General features: G+C 54.0%; 1 protein-coding gene across 1 annotated transcript in view; it reads right to left on the bottom strand.

The window, feature by feature from the left end:
- The window catches only part of CFAP99 (cilia and flagella associated protein 99), a gene marked incomplete at its 5' end in the record, with an annotated part of 36900 nt that overhangs the window by 4599 nt on the left and 7939 nt on the right, over positions 1 to 24362 (bottom strand). The window contains 9 exons of the mRNA XM_079697659.1: positions 11367 to 11571; positions 12191 to 12282; positions 12509 to 12580; positions 13478 to 13552; positions 13687 to 13767; positions 16695 to 16872; positions 18470 to 18582; positions 21746 to 21840; positions 22196 to 22340. Coding sequence (XP_079553785.1) covers positions 11367 to 11571; positions 12191 to 12282; positions 12509 to 12580; positions 13478 to 13552; positions 13687 to 13767; positions 16695 to 16872; positions 18470 to 18582; positions 21746 to 21840; positions 22196 to 22340 — 1056 coding nt within the window. The remainder of the gene's footprint in view (positions 1 to 11366; positions 11572 to 12190; positions 12283 to 12508; positions 12581 to 13477; positions 13553 to 13686; positions 13768 to 16694; positions 16873 to 18469; positions 18583 to 21745; positions 21841 to 22195; positions 22341 to 24362) is intronic.

Genomic DNA, 24362 nt, shown 5'->3' with positions numbered 1-24362 from the left:
CAGTGATAAGTCTGCTGACGGCGGGCACCCCTGAAGGGATGGGATGAAAAGGCACGTGGCCCCTGTGGTCTTCCTCCTACACCCAGTCTGAGCATCTCAACAGACAGACGTTCTACAGGATACATGACGAGCATGCCTCACCACTGCCAAGGGCGCCAAGGACAAAGAAAGCCTGAGACAATGTCATGGCCAAGACGAGTCTGGGACATCCTTGGATGGGATCTTGGACAGAAAAAGGACATAAGTAGGAAAAAAAAAATGCTGAAATCGAAATAGAGTGTGGAGTTAAGTTACGTGCCCATATTGGTTTCTTGATTGTGACAAATATACCCTGGTGTAGTGGGTTGGTGACCCCCAGAATTCATGTCCACCTGGAACCTCAGAATGTGATCTTATTTCCAACTAGTTAAGGATCCAATAAGTAATGAGTTAAGGATCTTGGGATGAAACCATCCTGGATTTAGGGTGGGTCCTAAATCCAATGACAAGTATCAATATAAGAAGAGGAGAAGACCCAGAGAAACATGGAGAAGATGGCCATGTGAAGGTGGAGACAGAGATAGGGTGAGGCTGCCACAGACCAAGGAATTCCTGGGGTCACCAGGAGCCGGAAGAGGCTTAGAGCAAGCACGGCCCACCCAACACCTTGATCTCGGACTTCCGGCCTCCAGAATGGCAGCTAAAGCCCTCCAGTTTTCCATGCTTTGTTGTGACAGTGCAAGAAACCCCATAGGCACGTGCTGATGTAAGATGTGACCCGCAGGGGAGGCTGGGTGACAACAGGGGAACCCTCCGTACTAGTTGCAACTTTTCTGTCACTGCTTTAAAAAAGTCCCAAAGTAAAACGTTTATTTTAAAAAGTACTTTCGAAAACGTTGTAATAAGTTCGAGAAATGCTTGTGTGGAAATATGAGGTGAGAAAAAGTAGGCTACCAAAACGTGGAGGAGTCGTACCCCAAGTAAGTAAACTACGTGCAAGGAAAGACACCTGGGCTCGGAGGAGAGGCAGCTGAGCCGAGTCCCCGGACCCCCGGCTGGTTGGGGAGGCACAGAGACAGCTGGCAGCCTGGTCCTGGGAGTGAGGAAGGGGGGCGACATCTCCTGGCTCGGAGCGAATTCCGCGGAGCCCAGGAGACGGCGCAGGCCCGTGTGACCTCGGGCAAATCACCCTGTCCCTGGCTCCAGTGTGTCTGCTGGTGAGTGGGGATGGCGGTGCCACCTCCCGTCACGCCTGCACGGCGTCCCCATCAGGCATGGCATCAGTGTCAGCACAGCATCAGGATTTGGCGGAGAGGAGGACGGAGCACTCAGAGATTGAAAGGAGGTGACAGAGCCGAATCTGTGGGCAGGCAGAGGTGTTGGCGAGCTAGGGGTGTGGTCCCCTGGAGAGGCCTGCAGCAGGGCGAGGGCCACCAGGGTGGTGAGCGGCTCGCAGGGCAGCTGGCTGGCTGGAGTCCAGGGCTGACTCTTGGCTCTGTCTGCTCTGACATCAACCTCGGACCCGTGGTCCGGCCCAGAGTCAACTCAGGGGCCAGGCTGGCCTAATGCATCCTTGGGCCCTACGTTGGAAGCCCAGCTGGGTTTTCCACACATCTCTCCACCCCTCCCGCAACTAACACCACCCGAACGAGGGCTGCTGGCTGACCTCGCCCCAAGCAAGGGCTTTCAGCTACCAGCACGGTGACACCTTTAAAGTCAAGTGAACACAGAACACACCAGACAGCATTGATGTAACAAAGCCAAATAGAAAAATGCTCCAAGGGCCTCCAAACTAAATCCATTGAATACTTCGGTAAAATATACTCCAAGAATGGTCACCCATGACAACCAGAGGGTGAAATGTTATTCACCCAGTGGATTTTGTGCTAATATTGGTACTGCTACTCCGGATTAACTTCACTGTGATGATGGATTAAATAAAAAAGAAAAATTGGGCTTCCCTGGTGGCGCAGTGGTTGAGAGTCCGCCTGTCGATGCAGGGGACACGGGTTTGTGCCCTGGTCCGGGAAGATCCCACATGCCGCGGAGCAGCTGGGCCCGTGAGCCATGGCCGCTGAGCCTGCGCATCCGGAGCCTGTGCTCCGCAACGGGAGAGCCCACGACAGTGAGAGGCCCGCGTACCGCAAAAAGAAAAAAAAAAAAAAAAAGCAAGAATTATGTGAACTTTATCCATTTTTTTCCAATATAGCTACTAATTTCTATGGTTCATCAAATTATTTTAAAAGGGGCATAAAATTGGGACTTCCCTGGGGTTCCAGTGGTTAGGACTCGGCACTTTCACGGCTGAGGGCCCAGGTTCAATCCCTGGTTGAGGAACTGAGATCCAGCAAGCCACGCAGCACAGCCAAAAAAATAAATAAATAAAGGGAGATAAAATTAAGTGAAGAAAATATATTCAAATTGTTTATGATGAAACAATGTCAGAGCTACACTCATGACTTTACAAATATATCCTTTTCAGCCCTGTTGCTAGAGCACCTTAATACTGTCACCACGGAAAAACCAATAAAGCTCCCCCCACGCAGCCCCCAGCTATGGAAATCAACACTGGGTTCTGTGGTGAGGGCCAGGGCCTCGGGGGGAATAACTGAATCTACGTCTCAAGAAGAGAAAATTCAGGTGGGCCCAAAACATCCTACCTCTCAAAAGAAAGGATGCCTCCAGGCTCTAGAGGGATGCTGAGAGCACAGAGGTGAGGAAGGGGTTCCCTCCGTGGGCCAGGCCGTGGCAACGGAACCTCCGGTGGAGACAAAGTCCCATTAAGACACGGAGGCAGGGCTTCCCTGGTGGCGCAGTGGTTGGGAGTCCGCCTGCCGATGCAGGGGACACGGGCTCGTGCCCCGGTCCGGGAGGATCCCACATCCCGCGGGGCGGCTGGGCCCGTGAGCCATGGCCGCTGAGCCTGCGCGTCCGGAGCCTGTGCTCCGCAACGGGAGAGGCCACAGCAGTGAGAGGCCCGGGTACCGCAAAAAAAAAAAAAAAAAAAAAAAAGACACGGAGGCTGGGGACTTCCCTGGTGGTCCAGTGGCTAAGACTCCAGGCTCCCAAAGCAGGGGGCCCGGGTTCAATCCCTGGTCTGGGAACTAGATCCCACATGCACGCCACCGCAACATAGGATCCTGCATGCCGCAAGGAAGACCTGGCGCAGCTAAATAAATTAAACCTAAAAAAAAAAAAAAAAAGACACGGAGGCTGTAGAAGTCACCAGTCCAGCATGAATGGCACACGAAAACAATACAATTCCTTTTGTCTTCAAATGTTTAGTGCTGTCTACTCAGGTTACTTTGTTCATAAAACACACTCATCTACATGCGTGTACCTGGACATTCCAGGTCGGGGAGAGAAGCCTCTGGACCTGTGCCGGATGGTCCAGCCAGAGTCGGCCGGGCTTTGGGGAACACGGCTCGGGGCTCGGGGAGCTGCCCTAACTATGAAGCGAGGCCGAATGTGCCTGGGTGGAGCACCCAGTCATGGCTGGGCCGCCAGCCCTCACAGGGTGCCCTCTCCCATGCTGTTCCCTGGAGGCCCACTGACTCCTGTGCTTCTGGCTGGAGGCCTCTGGCTCACGAGACCCCCAGGGTTGGGAGGGACAGAGCTGGACCTCACCAAGCCGCTATCGAGCTATGGGAGGGGGTGCTGGCCTGTGCGGGCTGGAGCCCCTCCTGCTGACCTGGCATCAGGACAGGCCGATGAGGGGAGGGGCTGTAGGGGCAGGCTGTTCTGTCCTTGCTGTCACAAGAACAGCCCCATGCCAGGAATACTGAGAGAGCCCCAAGGAGTAGAAGGTAGCGGCTCCAAAAGCCTTTCCCACCCCAGGGGCAAAGCCTGCGGGAGGGCCCTCCCTTCCTTCCAGCAGCTCTCCTCCCTCCCTCCCTCCCTCCCTCCCAGCAGCTCTCCTCCCTGGCGGAGCTGCTGCTTCTGCACCTCGGGCAGGTCACCTGAACACAGTCCCTCTGCCCAGCAAGCCCGCTTGTCAGGCCGCAGCTTCTAGTCCAAGCCCTGGCCTCCAGCACCCACCCCTCTGATGGGGTCTTTGCCCCTCCAGGTGGACCTCTGAAGGTGACTCCGGGTGGCTTATTCCAGGATCCCCTCAGGGTCTCTGGTCAAGGGAAGTGCATGGTTGCTCTACTACAGCCCACTTTTGGTCTCCACGGACTGCCTCCTGCCTCTGGACTTTTCCATGTGAGTCTGAGGACTTTCAAATTCCAGGGAAGCCACACGGGATTCGTCGCAGGAAGGCGAGGATGGGTCGAGATTAAGAAATCATTAATAGGAATGTTACTCAGCCATAAAAAGAAACAAAATTGTGTTATTTGTAGTGAGGTGGATGGACCTAGAGTCTTTCATACAGAGTGAAGTAAGTCAGAAAGAGAAAAACAAATACAGTATGCTAACACATATATATGGAATCTAAAAAAATAAAAATGGTTCTGAAGAACCTAGGGGCAGGACAGGAATAAAGACACAGACGTAGAAAATGGACTTGAGGACACGGGGAGGGGGAAGGGTAAACTGGGACGAAGTGAGAGAGTGGCATGGACATATATACACTACCAAATGTAAAATAGATAGCTAGTGGGAAGCAGCCGCATAGCACAGGGAGATCAGCTCCGTGCTTTGTGACCACATAGAGGGGTGGGATAGGGAGGGTGGGAGGGAGACGCAAAAGGGAGGGGATATGGGGAGATATATATATATATATATATATATATATATATATGTATAGCTGATTCACTTCGTGATACAGCAGAAACTGACACACCATTGTAAAGCAATTATACTCCAATAAAGATGTTAAAAAAAAGAAATCATTAATATAATTCACCATATTAATAGAGTTAAGGAGAAAAATAATATGATTATCTCCACAGATGCTGCAAAAGCCTTTATCAGAATCGACACCTGGGACTTCCACTTCTGGGAAGATGGAGTAGGGGTGCTTTTCCCTATTCCTCCCACTAGGCACAACTAAAACCACTGAATATAAATTACTAAACACACAGAAGAAGGCTATGAAAGGTGGAGGGAAGAAGGCAGACTGGCTGGGACCATGGGACTTGAAGAATGGCACGGTGGCAGGGGGGTCCCTGGGTCTTCTTTTACCTCATGTGTCCCAGGCTGGGTGCTGGAGGACCCAGAAATGCCATAGGTGCAGATAAAAAAGCCCAACCAAAGCCTGCCAAGGGACCAGGAAAGGAGCCGCCTACAGACACAGAAAACTGTGTGACACAACCTGTGCTCCAACCAGACATCACAGGCAAAACCTGAGCAAAGGCTGAGTGAGCGCATGACTTCTGCCCTACCCAGATCATGGGGAGGTGGCACAGAGAAGCCTGAGCTGGGACCTGCCCCCAAGTGTCAGTGGTGTCAGAGGAGAGTTCATGGCAACCTGGTGTCCACCCCCACCCGTGGGAACAAGGGTCCCTCCCCATCCCCACTAAGGTGGTGTCAGAGGAGGCTTAGTGCAGAGTGAGGACTTTCACCTCCATGCTTGCCATGTGACACTGGAGGCCACGTGGGGGGCAGTTATAAGGTACTCCTCCCTCTCCCAGTCAGGGGGTATTTATTGATGGAGGTCTAGCTGGAGCCCTTACCCACAAATCATCAGGGGCTCCCTCTCAGGGGTCAACAGAGGCCACGTGGCGACGGTGGGTTGCTAAGCCCACCTGGCAGTAATGTGGCGGTGCCCCCCTTCCCCTGCCAGAGCGGCGTCAGAGAGAGGCTGCTCAGACAGAAGGTTTAATTAAATAAGATCCAGAGTCCTGTAACATAATACCCAGAATGTCCGGGTTTCAATAGAAAATCACTCACCATACCGAAAGCCAGGATGATCTCCAACTGAAAGAAGACACAATCAGTAGAGCACTGAGCTCTGATCTTAGCACTGAGATCACAGATGTTAGATTTGACAATGATTTTTAAAGAAGCCCTCATAAAAATGCAACAAGCAATTACGAAAAAATCTCAACAAATTTAAAATAAATAGAGCAGAGTATGTTCAACAACCACAATGGGATCAACTAGAAATCAATGATCAAAGGTAACAGGAAAATCTCCAAATGCTTGGAAACTAAACAACATACTTCTAAAGAATCCATGGGTAAAAGAGAAAATCTCAAGTGAAATGAAAAAGTACATTGAACTGCATGAAAATGAAATACGACATATCAAAATTTGTGGACACAGATAAAGCAACAAATAAAGGGAAATGTGTAACACTGAGTGCTTACAATAGAAAAGCAGAAAAGTCTCATGTCAGTAATCTAAATCCCATCTCAAGAACCTAGAAAAAGAAGAACAAAATAAACTCAAAGCAAGCAGAAGGAAGGAAATAATAAAGAGCAGAAACCAATAACATTGAAAAACAGTAGAGAAAAATCAATGAAACAAGAAGGTGGTTTTTTGAAAAGATCAATGAAATTGACAAATCTCTAGCAATTCTAATAGAAAAAAAAGAAAAAACATAAATCACCAATATTCGAGAATGAAACACTTTAGACCCTACAGACATAAAAAAGGATGGTAGGGCTTCCCTGGTGGCGCAGTGGTTAAGAATCCGCCTGCCAATGCAGGGTACATGGGTTCGAGCCCTGGTCCGGGAAGATCCCACATGCTGTGTTGCAACTAAGCCCGCGAGCCACAACTACTGAAGCCTGCGTGCCTAGAGCCCGTGATCCGCAACAAGAGAAGCCACCACAATGAGAAGCCCATGCACCGCAATGAAGAGTAGCCCCTGCTCATCACAACTAGAGAAAGCCCACGTGCAGCAACGAAGACCCAACGCAGATAAAAATAAATAAATTAATTTAAAAAATTAAAAAATAAAAAGGATGGTAATAGAATATTACAAACAGCTCTACATACATGAATTTGGAATCCTACCGAATGTTCAAAGAATTAATACCAATTCTACAAAATCTTTCCTAGAAAATAAGAGGAGGAAATGTTTCCAAATTCATTTTATGAAGCTAGAATTACCTGATACCAAAACCAGACAAAAGACATTACAAAAAAGAAAACTACAGCCTAACACCCCTTATGAAACTATATGCAAGAACAACTTTAACAAAATCAAAATAGTAGCAAATAGAATTCAACATATATAAAAAGAATTATACACCATAAGCAAGTAGGGTTTATTCTAGGGATGCAAAGCTGATTCAGTATGTGAAATTCAGTCAGTGTAATCCACCATATTAATAGGCTAAAGAAGAAAAATCACATGATGGTATCAGTTGATACAGAGAAGCATTTGGCAGAATTTCCTGATAAAAACTTTCAGAATAATAGGAATGGGGGAACTTCATCAACTTAATAAAGAGCACATCTACAGAAAAACCTACATCTAACATTACACTTAATGGTGAAAGGCTGATTTCCGCCAAGATGGTGAACTAGGCACAAATGTTCTAGCCAGTGCAATAGGTAGAAGAGGAAATAAAGAGGCAGATCAGAAAGGAAGGATAAAACTGTTCTTATTTACAGATTACATGATTGTCTACGGAGAAAACCCCAAGGAATCTACAACAAAATTCCTTGTTTGTCCTAGAAAACTAATAAGGGAGTTCAGCAAGGTCACAGGACACAAGAAAAACACACAAAACCAATTGCCATTTTTACATACTAGGATTGAACACATGGCCACCAAAATTAAAAATACAGCACCATTTACAACCACTCGAAAATAATAAAAGAAATACTTAGGTGCAAATCTAACAAAACTTGTATAGGACTCACATACAGAAACCTAAATAACCAGATGAAGGAAATAAAAGGTTTAAATAAATGGAGAGACATAGCGCATTCATGGATTGGAAGACTCAACTGGCTGGCCATCTGAAAACGATAAAAGTGGATCCAGATCTCACACTGCGTACAAGAATAAATTTCAAGTGGATAGAGATCCAGATGTAAAAATGAAACCACACAAATACTGGAAGAAAACATGCGTGAACTCTTCTATAACATGGGTATGGGAAAAACCTTCCTAATTATTCAAAATCCAGATACAATGAAAGAAAAGACTGATAAGTTTGATGACATAAAAATAACATTTACATGGCAAAAATACATCATTTAAGCACAGCCAAATGAGTACTTGGAACAAAATATCTGTAACAACATACTATAGTTTAAGGGTTACTTTCCCTAATATATAAAGAACTCTATAATAAAGTCAAGGAAATGAAGGTTAAAAGCTCAACAGAAAATGGACATGGTCAACTAATCTTTGACCAAGGCACCAAGAAAACTCAATGGGGAAAGGATAGTCTCTTCAATAAATGTTGTTGGAAGAGCCAGATATACAGACCCAAAAGAATGAAACTAAGCCCCTATCTTACACCACACACAAGAATCAACTCAAAATGGATCAAAGGCTTAAATGTAAGACCTGAGACCATAAGACTCCTAGAAGAAAACATAGGAAAAGAGCTTCTTGGCCTTGGTCTTGGCCAAGGTCTTATTTATTTACTTTTGATTTGATACCAAAAGCACAAGCAACAAAAGCAAAAATACACAAGTGGGACTACACAAATGAAAAAGTTTCTGCATAGCAAAGGAAACAATCAACAAAATAAAAAGGCAACCTATGGAATGGGAGAAAATATTTGTAAATCATATATCCAATAAGGGGTTAATGTCCAAAATATATAAGGTACTCACACAACTCAATAGCAAAATAAAATAAAAAGTAATCTGATTTTAAAAACGGGCAAAGGACACGAACAAACATTTTTCCAAAGAAGACATACAAACAGCCAAAAGGTATACGAAAAGATGCTCCACATCACTAATCATCAGGGAAATGCAAATCAGAGTGACAATGAGCTATCACCTCACACCTATTAGGATGGCCAGCATAAAAAGTCAAAAGATAGCAAATGTTGGCAAAGATGTGGAGAAAAGGGACCCTGTGCACTGTAGGTGGGAATGTAAATTGGGGCAGCCACTATGGAAACCAGTATGGAGGTTCCTCAAAACATAAAAAATGGAACTTCGGGCTTCCCTGGTGGCGCAGTGGTTGAGAGTCCGCCTGTCGATGCAGGGGACACAGGTTTGCGCCCCGGTCCAGGAAGATCCCACATGCCGCGGAGCGGCTGGGCCCGTGAGCCATGGCTGCTGAGCCTGCGCGTCCAGAGCCTGTGCTCCGCAACGGGAGAGGCCACAACAGTGAGAGGCCCGCGTACTGTAAAAAAAAAAAAAAAAAAGGAACTTCCGTATGACCCAGTAATCCCACTTCTGGAGGTACATCTGAAGGAAATGAAATCACTATGTTGAAGAGACATCTGCATTCCTATGTCCATTGCAGTATTATTCATGGTAGCCAAGATACGGAAACAACCTAAGTGTCCATCGATAGATGAATGGATCAAGAAAACGTGGTGCACGTACATAATGGAATATTATTCCACCTTAAAAAAGAAGGAACTCATACCATTTGTGGCAACATGTATGAGCCCGGAGGACATTATGCTGGGTTAAATAAGCCAGACGCAAAAAGACAAATACTGTCTCATCTCACTTCTGCGGGAATCTAAAAACGTTGAACTCATAGTAACGAACAGTAGAATGGTAGTTACCAGGGGCTTGGGGGTGAGGGGAATGGGGAGATGTTGGTCAAAAGGTAAAAACTTTTAGTTAGAAGATGAATAAGCTTTAGGGACCTAACGTACAGCATGGTGACTAGAGTTAACGATGTTTTGTACACTTTAAATTTGCTAAGACAGTAGATCTCAGTGTTCTCACCACATGCACAAAAGAGTAACTATGTGTTAATTAGCTTGATTGTGGTGATCATCCCATGATGTATATCTATATCAAAATATCATATTATACACCTTAAATATATACAAATTTTACTTGTCTATGATACCCCAGTAAAACTGGAAAAAAAAAGAAAATGACAAAAGACATGAACAGACAGTTCACAGAAAAAGACACAGAAGTGGCTCTTATAAGAAAACATCCTCAAATTCACATTTCATAGATGCAATGCAAATCAGAGCTATACTGAGATACTATTTCTCACCTCTGAGACTGGTAAAAATTCCTGAATTCAGTACAGTAACCTCTGTGGGTGGGTCAGGGGGATTGGGCCCCTTCCCCCGGTGCTGGGGCCTTGAAGTTCCTGCCCAGGGAAGGTGATGTGGCATCTCTGATAAGACCCCAAAACCCCCAACAAAAACAGCCACAAGAACAAGACAGAACCTCCACATCAGCTGCTCTGACGGAGCAGTCCCTCCTCTAGCAGTGGACCTCGAAAAGCCACCTCCACAAAGAGGAAAAACTTGCACAGCATTATTCATTGCCGGTAAAGCAGGCTGGGACATTTTATGTTAAGAAAAGGGGAAACAAGAAGTGTGTATACTTGCTTGGAAGGAAAGACAGAAATTCATGAAAATAAGGACTTGGGGTGGAGGTGGAAATGGGCTGTAAGTTACAGACTTACAAGAAGTAAGACTTCTCTGAGGTTATGTGTCATATTGTTTTGACTTTGGTTTTGTGTGTGTGTGTGTGTGTGTGTGTTATGCGGGCCTCTCACTGTTGTGGCCTCTCCCATTGCGGAGCACAGTCTCCGGACGCGCAGGCTCAGCGGCCATGGCTCACGGGCCCAGCTGCTCCGCGGCACGTGGGATCTTCCCGGACCAGGGCACGAACCCGTGTCCCCTGCATCGGCAGGCGGACCCTCAACCACTGCGCCACCAGGGAAGCCCTTGACTTTGTATTTTTAAGAAGTGAGCTAAAAAGGAAGGAAAATCAACCCTAACACGAAGGGCAGATACAGACGCGTCTGCCGGGAGAAGTAATTCACCGGAACCTGGGGCACATCTGCCGACTGGCGGCCCTCAGTGGCATACGTCTAAGGAGAGGGGGCTACGGCTGGGCCTCTGGGCCCTGCAGGCTCTCGCCTCATCTGGGCCACTGCCAGGCCCACTGGAAGGGACACGGGCAGGGAGGCCCCGGCCAGGATGTCCATCCTAGGAGGAGGAAGAGCAGGACTGACGTCCAGAGCATCCGAAGTGGAAACGTGGGTGTCCACAGACCCTCTCGCATCTTATGCAGACATGCTGGCCTTCTGGAAGTTTCTGCCAGACAGACCTCAGGTCCTCCCTCACACGTGGATGTGCGGACCAACTGACCGTGCTAGTGGGGACGGGGAGCAGTCTGGACCAGAAGTGCTGGCCAGACAGTCCACGCAGGCCAGCTGACCCCAGATGCTTCCAGAAGCCCCACCTGGTGAGATGGGGCCAGAGGAAGCACCTCCACTCTGTGGGTTTTAGGAGGAAATGCCTGGGGGTGGCAACCACAGGAATAGCCAGGCCCACGGCCAGCCCAGGCCCCAGCCACCCCGGCCTGCCCGTCACCTCCTCCTTCTTCTGGTTGGCTTTCTGCTTCTTCTCCTTCACCACCTGCTGCCGTGCCAGGATGGCCTCCTCGTGGCTGAGCTTCCCCTGCAGCCTCCGGCACTCGCCTGTGGCCAGCTGTTCCTCCAGGTCCTTTGCCTGCATCTTCCTCTGCCACTTGAGGAACTCAGAGAGGTCCCCGGCCCCGTCCATGAGCTTATCCACCCTGGGGAGAGAAGGCAAGAGGCGGGGCTGGGGGTCTCCTGTGGTGGGGCTGCATGGGCCACCAGGAGGCCACAGTTCCCCTGGGGGCAGTGGCCTTCACAGGCGTGGGCCGCCCTCTACCAACACCAGCCACCCGCTCCATGCACTGTCCACCTGTCCCGGTCCTGTGCGTCTGCCCTCCAGCCACATCTCCAGCCCCCATCCACTCGTGTGTGACCCACCTGTCCGTCCATCCGCCACCCTCTTGTCCACCTGTGTGTCTGTCCAAACTCTCATCCATCTGGTCAGCCACCCAAGCTCCCACCCACAGCCCAACTCTTGGGGTAAGTACATGGGTCTGCAGCACTGGTGGTAGGGGAGGGAGCATCAGAAAGGGATCCCAGGAGAAGGTGACCCCTCAGGGGGCTTTGGGGTGGGCCAGGCTTCTGCTAAGCCTCCTCCTACCCAGTCCATCTCCCTCACTGAGGGCGGATCATCTTCCTAGGATGCAGCTGTGACCCTGACACTGGCCTGCTTGGGTCCCCCCCACCCAAAGCCGCCTCTGCAGGATTGCAGCTGCCAGGCGCCAGCCCCTCTTGAGCTCCCGGAGGGGAGGGGAGGCCAAGGAGCTGCCACCCCACCTCTGCAGCTCCCTCTCCACCTGCCGCTGATATAAGGCCCCTTCTCGCAGGATGGCAGCGGTGTTCAGCCTGACCGGGGCGTCATCGTTGGGCTGCAGGACAGAGTGGGGGCCGGCTGTGATAGGGGAGGGGCACCTCAGAGCAGCAAGTGCCCCTCTGCCCTCCTGCCCTCCACACCTGCCCCCTCCCCAGCGCTTCCTTCTGCCTCAAGTGCAGGGCTGTCCTCGGGGGAACAGGCCCGGAGGTGGGTCCCCAGGGGGAGGGGCCTGGAGCCACTGCCCCGAGCCCACCCTGACGACAGTCAGGGGCACTGCTCACCCTGTAGGAGGTCAGTTTTGGAGCCTTGAGGATTCGAGGTGGAAATCGGAGCCGCAGCTTCTTCTTGGAGTCCTATGGGGGTCAGGGCCTGGCACCTGTGCCCACAAGGTGCCCCCAAACACACCCCGGCTGATCAGGGGGCCCTGCACCCCTGGGAGGCCTGGCCCACTCCCCTCTGTCCTAACTCCAGCCGCCCATCCACGCGTTCCAGCCCAGCCCGCCCCCTGCACTGGGTCCCCTGCAGCACCTCTGTCCTCCAAGGCCGTCCAGCTGCCCAGGCAGGGGCAGGGAAGGTGCAGAGCCTGCCGGGCCGGGGACCGCAGTTCCCAGTCGGGGGGCTGGAGCCCCTGGGCTCAGGGGCCTTCTCCTCCACTGCCCCTGGGGCCGGCCCCCATGACCTTCCCTGGGCTGCCCCATGCCCAGGCCACTGCTGCTCTGCAGACACCCTCAGGTGTCAGGGCACCACATCCACGGTGGGCGAGCAGCGGGTAATGCTCCCACCATAGGACCTCAGCCATCACACCCCGGGGCCTGCTGCTACTATGTGGGGTGCCCACTCTCCTGGGTTGCCCCAGCTGCTTGGGGGGCTCACCTCGGCCCCGTCCACCGCCGCCTAGGTGGGTCCAGGGTGGGGGTGGGGGGCTGGGCCGGCTCCCCGAGTGAGCGTCGCTCAGCATCCACCCAGAATGGGCCCTCCCTGTCCTGCTCCCTGACTTTCTTTATTGACAAACACACCCTGGGGTTTTCCTCACAGAAACACTAAGGGCTCAGTATGGAAAATCTGGAGACACCCAGGGAAGGAGACGATGCACCTGTCCGCTCGGGCCGCACTCAGCCTGGCGGCGCTGGGCCCCACCCCTCCATGGCCCTCGCAGTGTGGCCGCTGCCGTGGCACGGGGAGGGACGTGTCTATGATGTGAGAGGAGGCCGCTGGGAAGGCCGGCCGGGCTGTGGGCGTGCTGGCATTACCTCCACCGGGGGCTCCCCGCGGGGCCTGGGCCCCGCGCACCGCATCTCCTCGATGCTGGCCCGCAGAAGCAGCTCCTGCACAGAGACAGGCTGCTCCAGCCCGCCGGCCACCGCGGGTGCCCCGGGCCAGCTACCCGCTCCTCCCCTCCTCCCCAGCTGCCTTTTGGCCCTGACGCCCGCACGGGGGTCTCCGGATACAGGGGGCCCACCTCAGCCTTGCGGCGATTGTATCTCTTGGTCATCTCCAGGAGCCGCTGCTCCTCGGGCGGCCGGTAGGTGCTCCTGGGGACCTGGTGGTGCGGTGGAAGGAAGAGCCCGTGGTGAGCCGCGGCACTTTGGAGGGGTGAGAAGTGCCCGCTAGATGTGGGTGAAGGAAGGTGCCAGGGCCAGGAGGGTGGACGGTGGTGCCCCTGCCAGGAGGAACAGGGCTGGAAGGGAAGCCACTGAGCTCTGACTGGGACCCGCTGGGTGCTGGTGGTCACCCGCGGAGGAGAGGGGGGGACGTCACGCCAGCAGCAGGAAGGAAGGTGGCCAAGCACAGGGCCCAGGCCTAGCAGACGCTGGAGGGACAGGTAGGGCTGGGAGAGTGTCACTGACCCCAGAAAAGTGAGCGGGAGGGGCTGCAGCAGTATCACTGAGACAGCAGGGTGGCTCCTGGAGGGGAGCAGTGTCCACAGCGTGGGTGGGGCAGAGCCCGCTGGAAACCCCTGAACTCCAGACTCCTAACTCCGTGTACCCTCCCCTGCACGTCTAATGTTCGTAGGAAACTCATCATGTCCAAACCTGAAACCCTCTCTGCCCCCAAACCCTCCCCTCCCCAAGCCTTGCTGACCCTGACTGCTATCCATCCCTGGCCCACATCGAGGCCTTGGGGTCCTCCTCGATGCCCTCCTCAACCCCTCTCGGTCTCTCACAGCCACGTCCACCTCAAAAACTGCCCACCTGCTTCAAGGTCACCCCTCACCTCCTTCCTCGGCCACCACAGCCAGAGGGACCCTGTGAGCCCATATCCTGTCTCTCTGCCTCCCTGAACACCTCCCCTCCCATCCCCTCCTTCCCTTCCTGGCTGCCCCCTGACCCTTGGGGGAGGGATGGCACTGCCCCAGGGCCTTTGCACAGGCTTTGCTCTGTCTGATATGTTCTTCCCCCAGACAAACCCATGGCTCATTTGCTCACTTCTCGTTCTTTACCCCATGGTGCTTCTCAGGAGGGCTTTCCTGGCCGTGCCATCCAGAACTCCATGCAGCCCCTCCAACACTTCTTATCTCCTTTCCCTGAAGTATTTTTTCTCCTCAGCATTTTTCACCAACACACCTTACAATTTACTTATCCTGTTTTTTCACTGGAACACATGCTCCATGAAGGCATAGTGCCTGGCACATACTGGGCATTCCATACACGTTTGTTGAATGAGTGACCTGGAATGAGCCCTCAACCTAGGAGGCGAAGAGGGTCCTGGGCATGGGGCAGGGCAGGGAGTGTGGAGGGAATGAGCTTATGGTTCCAGCACAGCCATCTGTGGACCCCATGGAAGGAGATGGTCCACCAATATCTCACAGCTCATGCAGCTAAGGAGCAGGGCAGGGGATGGGAAGGGGCCAGGCAGAGAGGGAGAGAGATGCAGGTGGTAAAAAGACATGAGATAAACACACTTAGACCAGAGGAGCTGAGGTCAGAAACGCTGAGGCTCCTACAGATTGAGTGACTGTGGGGTTGCTCAGCAACAAGGCCCATCCATCATCCTTCTGTCCATCTGCCCATCTGTCCATCCATGTGATCATCCATCCACTCACCTACCCACCATCCATCCATCATCCACCCACCTACTCACCCAACCATCCACCCATCCACCGTCCATCCATAAACCAATCTACCCATCCATCTATTCATCCGTCCGTCATCCACTCATCCATCCATTTGTCCACCCATCCACTCATCCATTCTCCCACCCACCCACCCATCCACACATCCATCCATCCATCCATCCGACAGATATTTTCCAAGAGTCTGCTCTGAGCCAGGACTGTGCTCGGCATTGGGAATATGGGAAAAATAAGATAGATGAGGTCTGATAAAAGAGACAGATAATAAATAGACCCACAAATTACTAAACAACTCTAAAATCTAATTGCTGCCATGAAGAAAAGGATCTGGGTCAATGAGAAGGAAATTAAGAGAGACCTGATAGGCGAGGGGTTCATGGAAGGCCTCTCTGGGCAGAGACTGTAACGAGACCTGACAGGTGGTGGGAGTGGTCTGGGACCTTGGGACCTCCCAGCACTATCCCCTTACCCTCCATGTAGTGCTTAGTTCTTTTGGGGAACCAGATAGGCTCTGGGAAGCTGAGTCTATCACAGATGCTCAGCGTAGAGCCCATGACCAGTCAGAACGTTACATTCCCAGTCATGGTGGTCAGTTCAAGGGTAGACATGCAACCTAAATTGGTCTAATCATACTTTCACAGAATTCTGGGTCCTAGATGTCCTCTCATGCCCTGGATGATGTAGTGTGGGTATGAGGCCTCGATGTTTTGCTACAATGAGGGAAGTTAGCCCAAATATAAAGTTGACCCTTGGAGGGGACTAGGTGAAGAGAGTCACAGAGAAGCGGCTCTAGAACCTTGATCAAACTATGCCTGAAGCCTATCCTATTTCAGCCATGAGAGTCAGCTGGTTCTCTATTGTCTAAGCCAGACTAAGCTGCTTTTTTCTGTTACTTGTAATACAAAGCACCCTGACCAACAGAAGTCAGCAAGGCAGGGGAGGGAGAGGTAGAGGAAGAGGGCCTAGGCAGATGGGATAGACAGGCAGAGGCCCTGAGGCGCGGATAGGGTCACCCCTGCAGCCCGAGGAGTAGAGACCGTGAGCTACACATGCATGTACACAGTGCGGAGGGAGCAGTACACCGCCACAGGGTTAAATAAAAGTGGGCTCCAAATGCCAAGTGCAGATGGGCCTGTGCCCCGCAGCCAACAGCTCCACTCCACGCCTACTGACCAGACCTCAGTAGGTGGAGCACAGGAACCCACTCCACTGGGCAGGCTCTGGGTCAGCTGGGCTTCCCTCTCTGTGGGGTGAGATGGGGCTGGGGAGGGTGATCAAATGCTCCTGGTCTGGTCCAGGCACCCTCAGCCCTGGAAAAGCCCAGCCCCACTGGCCCACATGATCCACTCTCCCTGCCTGGACACCCTAAGCCCCCTGCGATCAGCCACACTTACTGGTCTGGTCTTGGCCACCACGGGGACTGGCTCAGGCACTGGGATGGCGCGGGGCCTGGGGGCCGTCAGGTTGAACTCCTTGGGCTCTGTGACCTTGGCCTTGGTCTTTGGAAGAGGGGGCTGATGGGTCAACGCCCCCTGCAGCTGGTTGATCAGCTCCTGGACCTCCGGCTGCCACCTTGAAGGCAAAGGTGGGAGCGGCAACTTAGGGTGACTTCTTAAGCACGCCAACAAGGGAACAGCCCCTCGGGACCTGAAGGACCTCCAGGAGCTTAGGTCTGCCTGGGGGCGGGTAGCCGCTCTTCACTCACGGGTGCCGGCTCCCCACACCCCAGAGCCACACGCACCAGCACTCCCCTAGCACGGAGGAGGAGACTGAGGCCCAGCAGCATCCTCGTCCTAGGTGGGGGTGGGGGGCGGGAGGATGGGGACAGGGCAGGTCCCCGCTGTAGGAATCCGGGGGCTCTGAGGACCGCCCAGTGGCGGCTGGGACGTGGAGCTAATCTGGTCCCCAGCAGGTGGCACAGGGGGAGGAAGCCAGGAGCAGGGAGCAGGCTGGTGGTTCAAAAGGAAGGTCCCTGGAGCTGTGCCAGCGACAGGGGGAGCTGGGCTTTGGGAGCGGACAGGGCAGGGGGAGAGTCTCAGTCTCGAGGTGGGGGGCCCTGGAGCAGGGGTTTGGGAAGGGCCCTACTGGGCTGCCCCAAAGTCTGGGCTCCCTCTGTGCCTCCACTCCCTGGGTGGGCACAGCCCACCATTGCCCACCTGGCTGGTGTCCCCTCCTGCAGGGCTCCCCTGGGGAGACAGCTTGGTTTGAACTGCTCCTGCCCCAGCCTGAGGACCAAGGTCACCAAGGGGAGGAAGGGCATGTCTGAGGGCCAACAGGGAGTGGGGTCTCGGGAGAGGGAGTGGGGTCTCGGGAGGGGCAGTGGGGGAAGGGACAGGTCTGTGATGGGGCTGGTCACAGAGCGAGTGGGGAAGGCTGCATATGGGATGGAGGACAGGGACGCAGGGCCCCGCAGGCCCAGGTGACTGGTGGCAGCCCTGCGGACAGGCAGCGAGTCCAGCCTGGCGGAGACAAAGACGTCTCCCTGGTGAAGGGGCAGCTTTGGGGGACACCCCGCTGCCCAGGGCCAGGGCCTCCTCTCCCACACGAGGGGCTCCCACCTTCCCGGGGCCCCGGGCCTCCCACACATAGCTGGCACCTCAGGGGTCTGCTTGTGCCAGAACCCTCTGTCTACCTGTCCCCAGCAAGATAAGGTAGCTCCACCAGCCCCGTCAGAAGGGAAAAAACTGGAGGAGACAGCTGCACCCTGGCCCTAGCAGGCCTCTCCCCAGAGACCACTGAGCTGGCCCTCTGCCTGGGGGTCCTGGCCTGTACCAGCAAAACCAGCGTGGGCCGGAGCCTGCCATGGGAGAGGCAGGGCAAGGCAGAGGGCAGCTCTGGGGTGCCAGGCCCAGGAGTGGCACCCTGGGGGCAGCTGGGGAAGAGATGTGGGCCAGAGCCCATCGGAGGCTGTTGCTGCCTCAGCTCCCCGCCCCACGTCCGCCCCTGCATCCCCGGACCAGGGCCGGACCAGCAGGGTCCCTGCAGCAAGGTGGCACCGGCACAGCACCCTCCTCAGCCAGTGGGCTCCAGGGCAGAAGGGGCCAGCTCCCGCCCCCCTGATCCAGCTGGTCCTAAAGCCACTGGCCGTCAGGCCCTGCTGGCCATTGGCTGGCTGCCCGCATGGACGCCCCACCCACCCTGCACTGGGTGGGGGCCCTGCGCTGCCCACCTCATCAGGGGGTCGATCCAGTGCTCCTTCACGTGGGTGGTCTCGTAGATGAGGCTCCACTCATCCTTGATCCATGAGCCCAGGTTCAAGGGGTTGAAGAGGAACCCAAGGAACTGAGGGAAGAGAGAGCCGTGGGGGCCAGGTGCCTCCACAGGGAGAGTCAGGGCCGAGGGGACAGGTGTGGCCATCGCCCCACGAGGGGACCGCGGCCCACAGCAGGCAGGGCGCCCCATCCCACTCGCCCCCTCCTGCTGGGCTGGGGGGAGCTGCCCCTCACTCGCCGGGGCTCCCGCCTGAGCCAGTGGGTCCCTGCCTGCCGTGGGCCCCCGGGCTCCAACCCCTCGCACCCCCTGTGGACCTGGGCCAACTCCCGGAGGGCTGGAGAAGCCTGTCCTCTCCTCTCTGGTTGAGTGGCTGCTGGGGCAGTAAAGGCCACACGTGGGGCCCAATGGGCTGAGCAGGCGCCCCTGCAGCCATGGTGAACTCGAGCGTCTGAGCCAGTGGGTAGCGGTGGGCAAGGGCAGGGTCTCTGGTCCCCACGGCTGCCTCCCCAGGGGGGCCGCTGCCCCGCAGCTACGTGCTCACCTCCTACCTCCCCTCAGGCCTCCCCGCCCTTCTTCACGGAGCAGCAGCCAGGTGTCCTTCTAGAGCCTTCCACAGCTTCCCACTTGGCAGCCTGGCCCCTGCTCACCCCACCCCACCCCAGGGGCCTCTCCTCAGCTTCCCCGCCCTACCCGGCTCAGTCCCCCCGCCTCTCTCCCACCCACTCTTTCAGCCCTGCTCCCACTTCCTGTCAGAAGGAGGCAGTCAGCCCCCGTTGCTGTGCCCTGGGGTCTCTGCACTCCCCCTCCCAGCCCACTCCTCCATTCCCAAGCCCCCTCCTCCCACACAGTGCAGCTGGTCTGTTGACCCCCACCTGGGGACATACTTACTGCCTCCCGCCCTGGGGCTAGGGCCCTCCTAAAGGGGGCCTCCTTCTCTCTGGGGGTGCGGTGGAGGCAGCCCCCCCAGGGAACGGGCTGGAACGGGGTGGGCTTCCGGATGGGTTCCCTGGCCGTCCAGAGGATTCCAGCATGTGAGTGTGAGCACCCTTGGAGGGAGCAGGATTGCCAGCACCCCTCCAGGTGTCGTCCCAGGGCCAGTCCCCCTAGAATGCCCACATACAGTACTGTCTCCCAAGGAGACAACGGCCAAGGCTGCCCAAGCACCAGCTCATCTGACCACAGTGGTGACAGCACCCGGGTGTGGTCTGGGGGGTTCCCTGGGCAGCCGTCCTGTCCCCAACAGCTTGCTCCCTGTCTTTGAACCCAAGGCGGGTGGACCCTAACGGGACTGGCATTGTGGGGATTGGGGCATGAGGTGTGGGCCGAGGAAGAGGGCCCTGATGGGGCGCCACACCACCTCCTGCAGCTCCCAGCTCTTTGGTAGTGTGAATGGGCCATTTCCATGAATCTTCCCCCAGAAACTCTCCAGGGAGATAAATGCCCAGGAACCTGCACCAGAGGCACTGCGCTGGCCAAGAGCTGCTCTCCATGGGCTCTGCAGGCTCTGCAGGCTCTGCAGGCCAAGGCGGGGCAGGGCTGGCTCCACCACTGCAAATTGATACGTGGGCCCCTTGCTCAACAGTTATTAAGAATTTCAAAACTCTGACAGCACAGCATGAACCAAGTGCAGGCGCTCCAGCCAGTACGCTGGCCCTGGGCAGTCTCCAAAGATCTCTCAGAAAGTGCTGTCATAAAAATAAAGCCCTTGGGACTTCCCTGGTGGCGCAGTGGTTAAGAATCCGCCTGCCAATGCAGGGGACACGGGTTCGAGCCCTGGTCCGGGAAGATCCCACATGCCACGGAGCAGCTAAGCCCGTGCGCCACAACTACTGAGCCTGCACTCTAGAGCCCACGTGCCACGACTATTGAGCCCGAGTGCCACAACTACTGAAGCCCATGCGCCTAGAGTGCGTGCTCCTCAACAAGAGAAGCCACCACAATGAGAAGCCTGCACACAGCAACGAAGAGTAGCTCCTGCTCTGCTCGCAGCAACTAGAGAAAGCCCGCGTGCAGCAAAGAAGATCCAAGGCAGACAAAAATAAATAAATAAATACATAAATAAATTTATAAAAAACAAAAAATGAAGCCCTTGCTTAAGATAACTATGCAAATATTTACCCACTGTGAATTGCTTATGTTTATATGTAGATAGGAAAACGAGTCATTAAAAATAACATGCTGCCTCAGGTTACCTGCTGGGGGAGGGTGCAGATCTCTGGGGCCTGTGGTCCTGGCAAGTGTCACTGCTCCAGGTCTCCCCTTCCCCAGGCGGGGGCAGTGGGAAGGCTTCTACCCCACCCTGCCTGAGCTGCCCCTGCAGAGCTTGCAGCCTCCTTCCAGAGAGGCCCCAAAGCACTCCTGGGGCCTGAGCTCTCCCCGCTCTTCTCCAGGAAGTCCCTGTCCTGGTCTGGTGACTGTGTGTGTGTGTCCGCCCCCCCCCACAACCAAGCTAAGTAAGGAGGAGCAAGCCAACAGTTGAAAGCCTGCTCCAAGAACTGGCTCTGCCACTCATGTGCTGTGTGATGTTGGGCAAGTTACCGAACCTCTCTGTGCCTCAGTTTCTTCAACTGTGGGATGAGTGCCCGTAAGAGTGACCTTACCCGGTCATTGTGAGGGTGAAGCAAGAGCTGCTTGCGGAGGAAGCCGGGCCCACAGCAAATGCTTTGTGGGAGTAGCCGGCAGAGGGCAGGACCCTCAGGTTCATTCGTGGTCCTGCTGGCCCCAAGGCCCAGGAGTCCCAGGCTTTCTGCACAGGAAACAGGCAGCCACAGGAGTGGTCCCGGGCAGGACAGGGGGGTGGGCTCCTGCAGGCTCCCTCTCAAAGGGTACCAATCCTCAGACCCGCTCAGAAATGGTCCCTCGGCCCTGCAAAGCCGCACAGCCCCTCTTGGAGGAAGGAGAGGCTGCCCTGGGCCTAGAGCTTGGTCACAAGTCAGAGGAGCCCAAGAAGGTTCCAGAGGCCCGGACTGAACAGGCAAGGACTCCGTGTCGTGACTAACAGCTAGCGTCCAGCAGCTACCACCCACCAGACCATGAGGAACGGAAACCAAATTCCCCAGGCACAAAAAGAGCACGTTCGCAGCAAAGAGAGGGTATGGGTTCGTTTTAAACACAGAACAAACCCAGCAGTTTCTTTCATTAAAGTGAGCCAGAAAGGTAAGAGGTCAGCGCCAGATGGGGCAGACCTTTGACCTTGGGTTTAAGAATAGAACTTGGGGCAGGTGGGGCTCACCTTGCACACCTTGTGGATGGGTTGGGACTTCATGATGCTACAGAAGAGCTGAAAGCCGAACTCCTCCAGCTGGAAAGTGGCCAGGTAGCAGATCACTAAGGAGAGAGGGTACAAGAGCGGGGAGGAGGACATGGGGGTCCCCGCCCTGGGCCCCCGGCGTTTGACCCTGGGGAAGTCAGCCAGAGGCTAAGGGCCCAACAGGTGCACTGCAGGTGCAGCGAACTGAGCTGAAGGTGCCCGCCTCCAGCAGGGCGTGTGACCAGAGGCAAGCGCGCCATCTGGGCCCACGTGAAAATGATAACCTGATACAACAGTACAAATGACGTCGTCTCATACGGGGGTGGGGGGTGGTGCGCCGTCGCCGTCGAGGGCCTGCGGCCGACAAGGAGACCAGGGACTGGCCTGCAGGGACCCATGGGCCCCCCACCGTGGCTGGCCACGGGCACCTACCCTCAAAGAGGCTGTAATCGGCCCACAGGCAGAGCCGGCCGTCCCGCACATAGAAGGCGTCTACCACGATAGTCAGCAGTTTCCGGTACTCGAGGCACCCGGACAGAACTTCCATGATGAACGCCTGCTCCTGGGGGCTCAGGGTCTGGAGGAGAAACAGCTCGGGAGGGGGCTGCCGGCCAAGCCAGGGGAGAGGGCAGCCACCTCCCGATGTGGGGGTCCCCAGTGCCTCCCCGGAGCAGTGGGCAGCGCCCCAGCCGCCAGGAACACTGACCCTCGGACCCTGCAGGTCCTCCCCCAGGAATCGGTCCCGCCGGCTCTCCTGGGCGGTGACAGTGCGGTGGGGCAAAGACGGAAATAAACAAGGAAAATGACCCCGAAGGAAAAGTCCTGTGTGACTCTGGTCACGTGAGGCCCCTAGAGGATTCAAATTCCCAGGACAGAAAGTAGAAGGGGGGGCGCCGGGGGGAGGGGGAGAGAGTGGGGAGCTGTTGTTTAATGTGGACAGAGTTTCAGCTTGTGAAGGTGAGAAGGTTCTGGAGACGCACGGTGGTGATGGTCACCCGTGAATGTACTTAATGCCATTGAATTGCACGCTTAAGAACAGTCAAGATGGTAAATTTTATGTCATGTGTATTTTACCACAAAAAAAAAAAAAAACAAGCAAGGAAAATCTCTGGGGGAGGCAATCAGTGTTTGCGGAGACTGACTTTTTTCCACTTACTCTTTGGAATATTGTGGGGTTTGTGACCTGTGTGTGTCACGTGTTACCTATTCAAAAAACCAGTTAAGTTTTTGACAATAAGAAAAAAAGAACGTCTAATGTTGCCAATGCAGCAACAAGAAGGGCTGGTGGGATGGTGCTGGTGAGTCTTTCCGGAAAGCAATCTGGAAATATGTTTTAAGAGCCTTGTATTTTCCATACACTTTAATCCAGTAACCACACTTCTGGGAATCTAAGGAAACCAGACAAAAAGCAGAAAATATCCATGTACAAGCAGCTCAGGGCAACGGTACATGCAGTGGTGGAAACTATTAACAGCCTAACTGTCAACACAGGGAATCAGACACGATCTCTCCATGTTGTGGGTGAGTAGGATGCAGCCATTACAATGATGTTTCTGGAAAACTTATAGTAAGATGACAAAATACTTAATACCGTGTAAAACTGAAAATGTAGACCAGGATCCCAACAGATGTAAAACACATCAAAATAAACTCTCGCTAGCAGTATCATTCCCCTCCTCCCCCCAAATTTTTTGGGACAAGCTATTAGATAAGTTTTGGCATTCCCTTGCTTTATTTTGAATTTTTAATTATCAATGAAATTTTCATACATTTGCTGGACATTTATTTGTATTTCTCTTCTGTGAATTATCAATTTATATCCTTGGCTAACCTTTTTTATTTGGATAATTTTTTTTTTTTTTTTGGCGGTATGTGGGCCTCTCACTGTTGTGGCCTCTTCTGTTGTGGAGCACAGGCTCCGGACGCGCAGGCTCAGCGGCCATGGCTCACGGGCTCAGCTGCTCCGCAGTATGTGGGATCTTCCCGTACCGGGGCACGAACCCGTGTCCCCTGCATCAGCAGGCAGACTCTCAATCACTGCGCCACCAGGGAAGCCCTGGATAATATTTTTAGGAGCTCTTTGCATATTGAGGGAATTAACATGGTCATTAGTGTGATAGTTATTTGTCATAAGCTTATAATTTTCCTTTTAACTTTGCATAAAACATTTTTTAGCATGTAGAGCGTAGAGGTTTTTACTTTGTTTTCTTTCTTTTGGGCTGCGCCATGTGGCATGTGGGATTTTAGTTCCCCAACCAGGGGTCAAACCTGTGCCCTCTGTATTGGGAGCACAGAGTCTTAACCACTGGACCACCAGGGAAGTCCCGTTTTTACTTTGTTTTGAGGTCAAATCTACCTTTTCCTCTGTGATTTCTTCCCTTGTCTTTACGCTAAGAAAACAACAGAGTAATGAGATCACCTGAGGGGTCTTGGACGAGCCCAGGACCTCAGGGAGCCCCGGACCCCACGCGTGTGAGCGGGGTGGCTGGATGCCGGTGGGCAGACGGCATCATTCTCACTCCCTCCCGGTCTCCGCACCTCAGGGGCTGAAGGTCTGAGAGCCGCCTTCTCCAGCCGCTTCTGGGGGGGTTCTGGGCAC

This window comes from Hyperoodon ampullatus (genome assembly GCF_949752795.1).
Source record: "Hyperoodon ampullatus genome assembly, chromosome: 1".
Lineage (NCBI taxonomy): Eukaryota > Metazoa > Chordata > Mammalia > Artiodactyla > Ziphiidae > Hyperoodon > Hyperoodon ampullatus.
The sequence above is the reverse complement of the archived record's forward strand: the minus strand, read 5'-3'. Positions and strand labels throughout refer to the sequence as shown.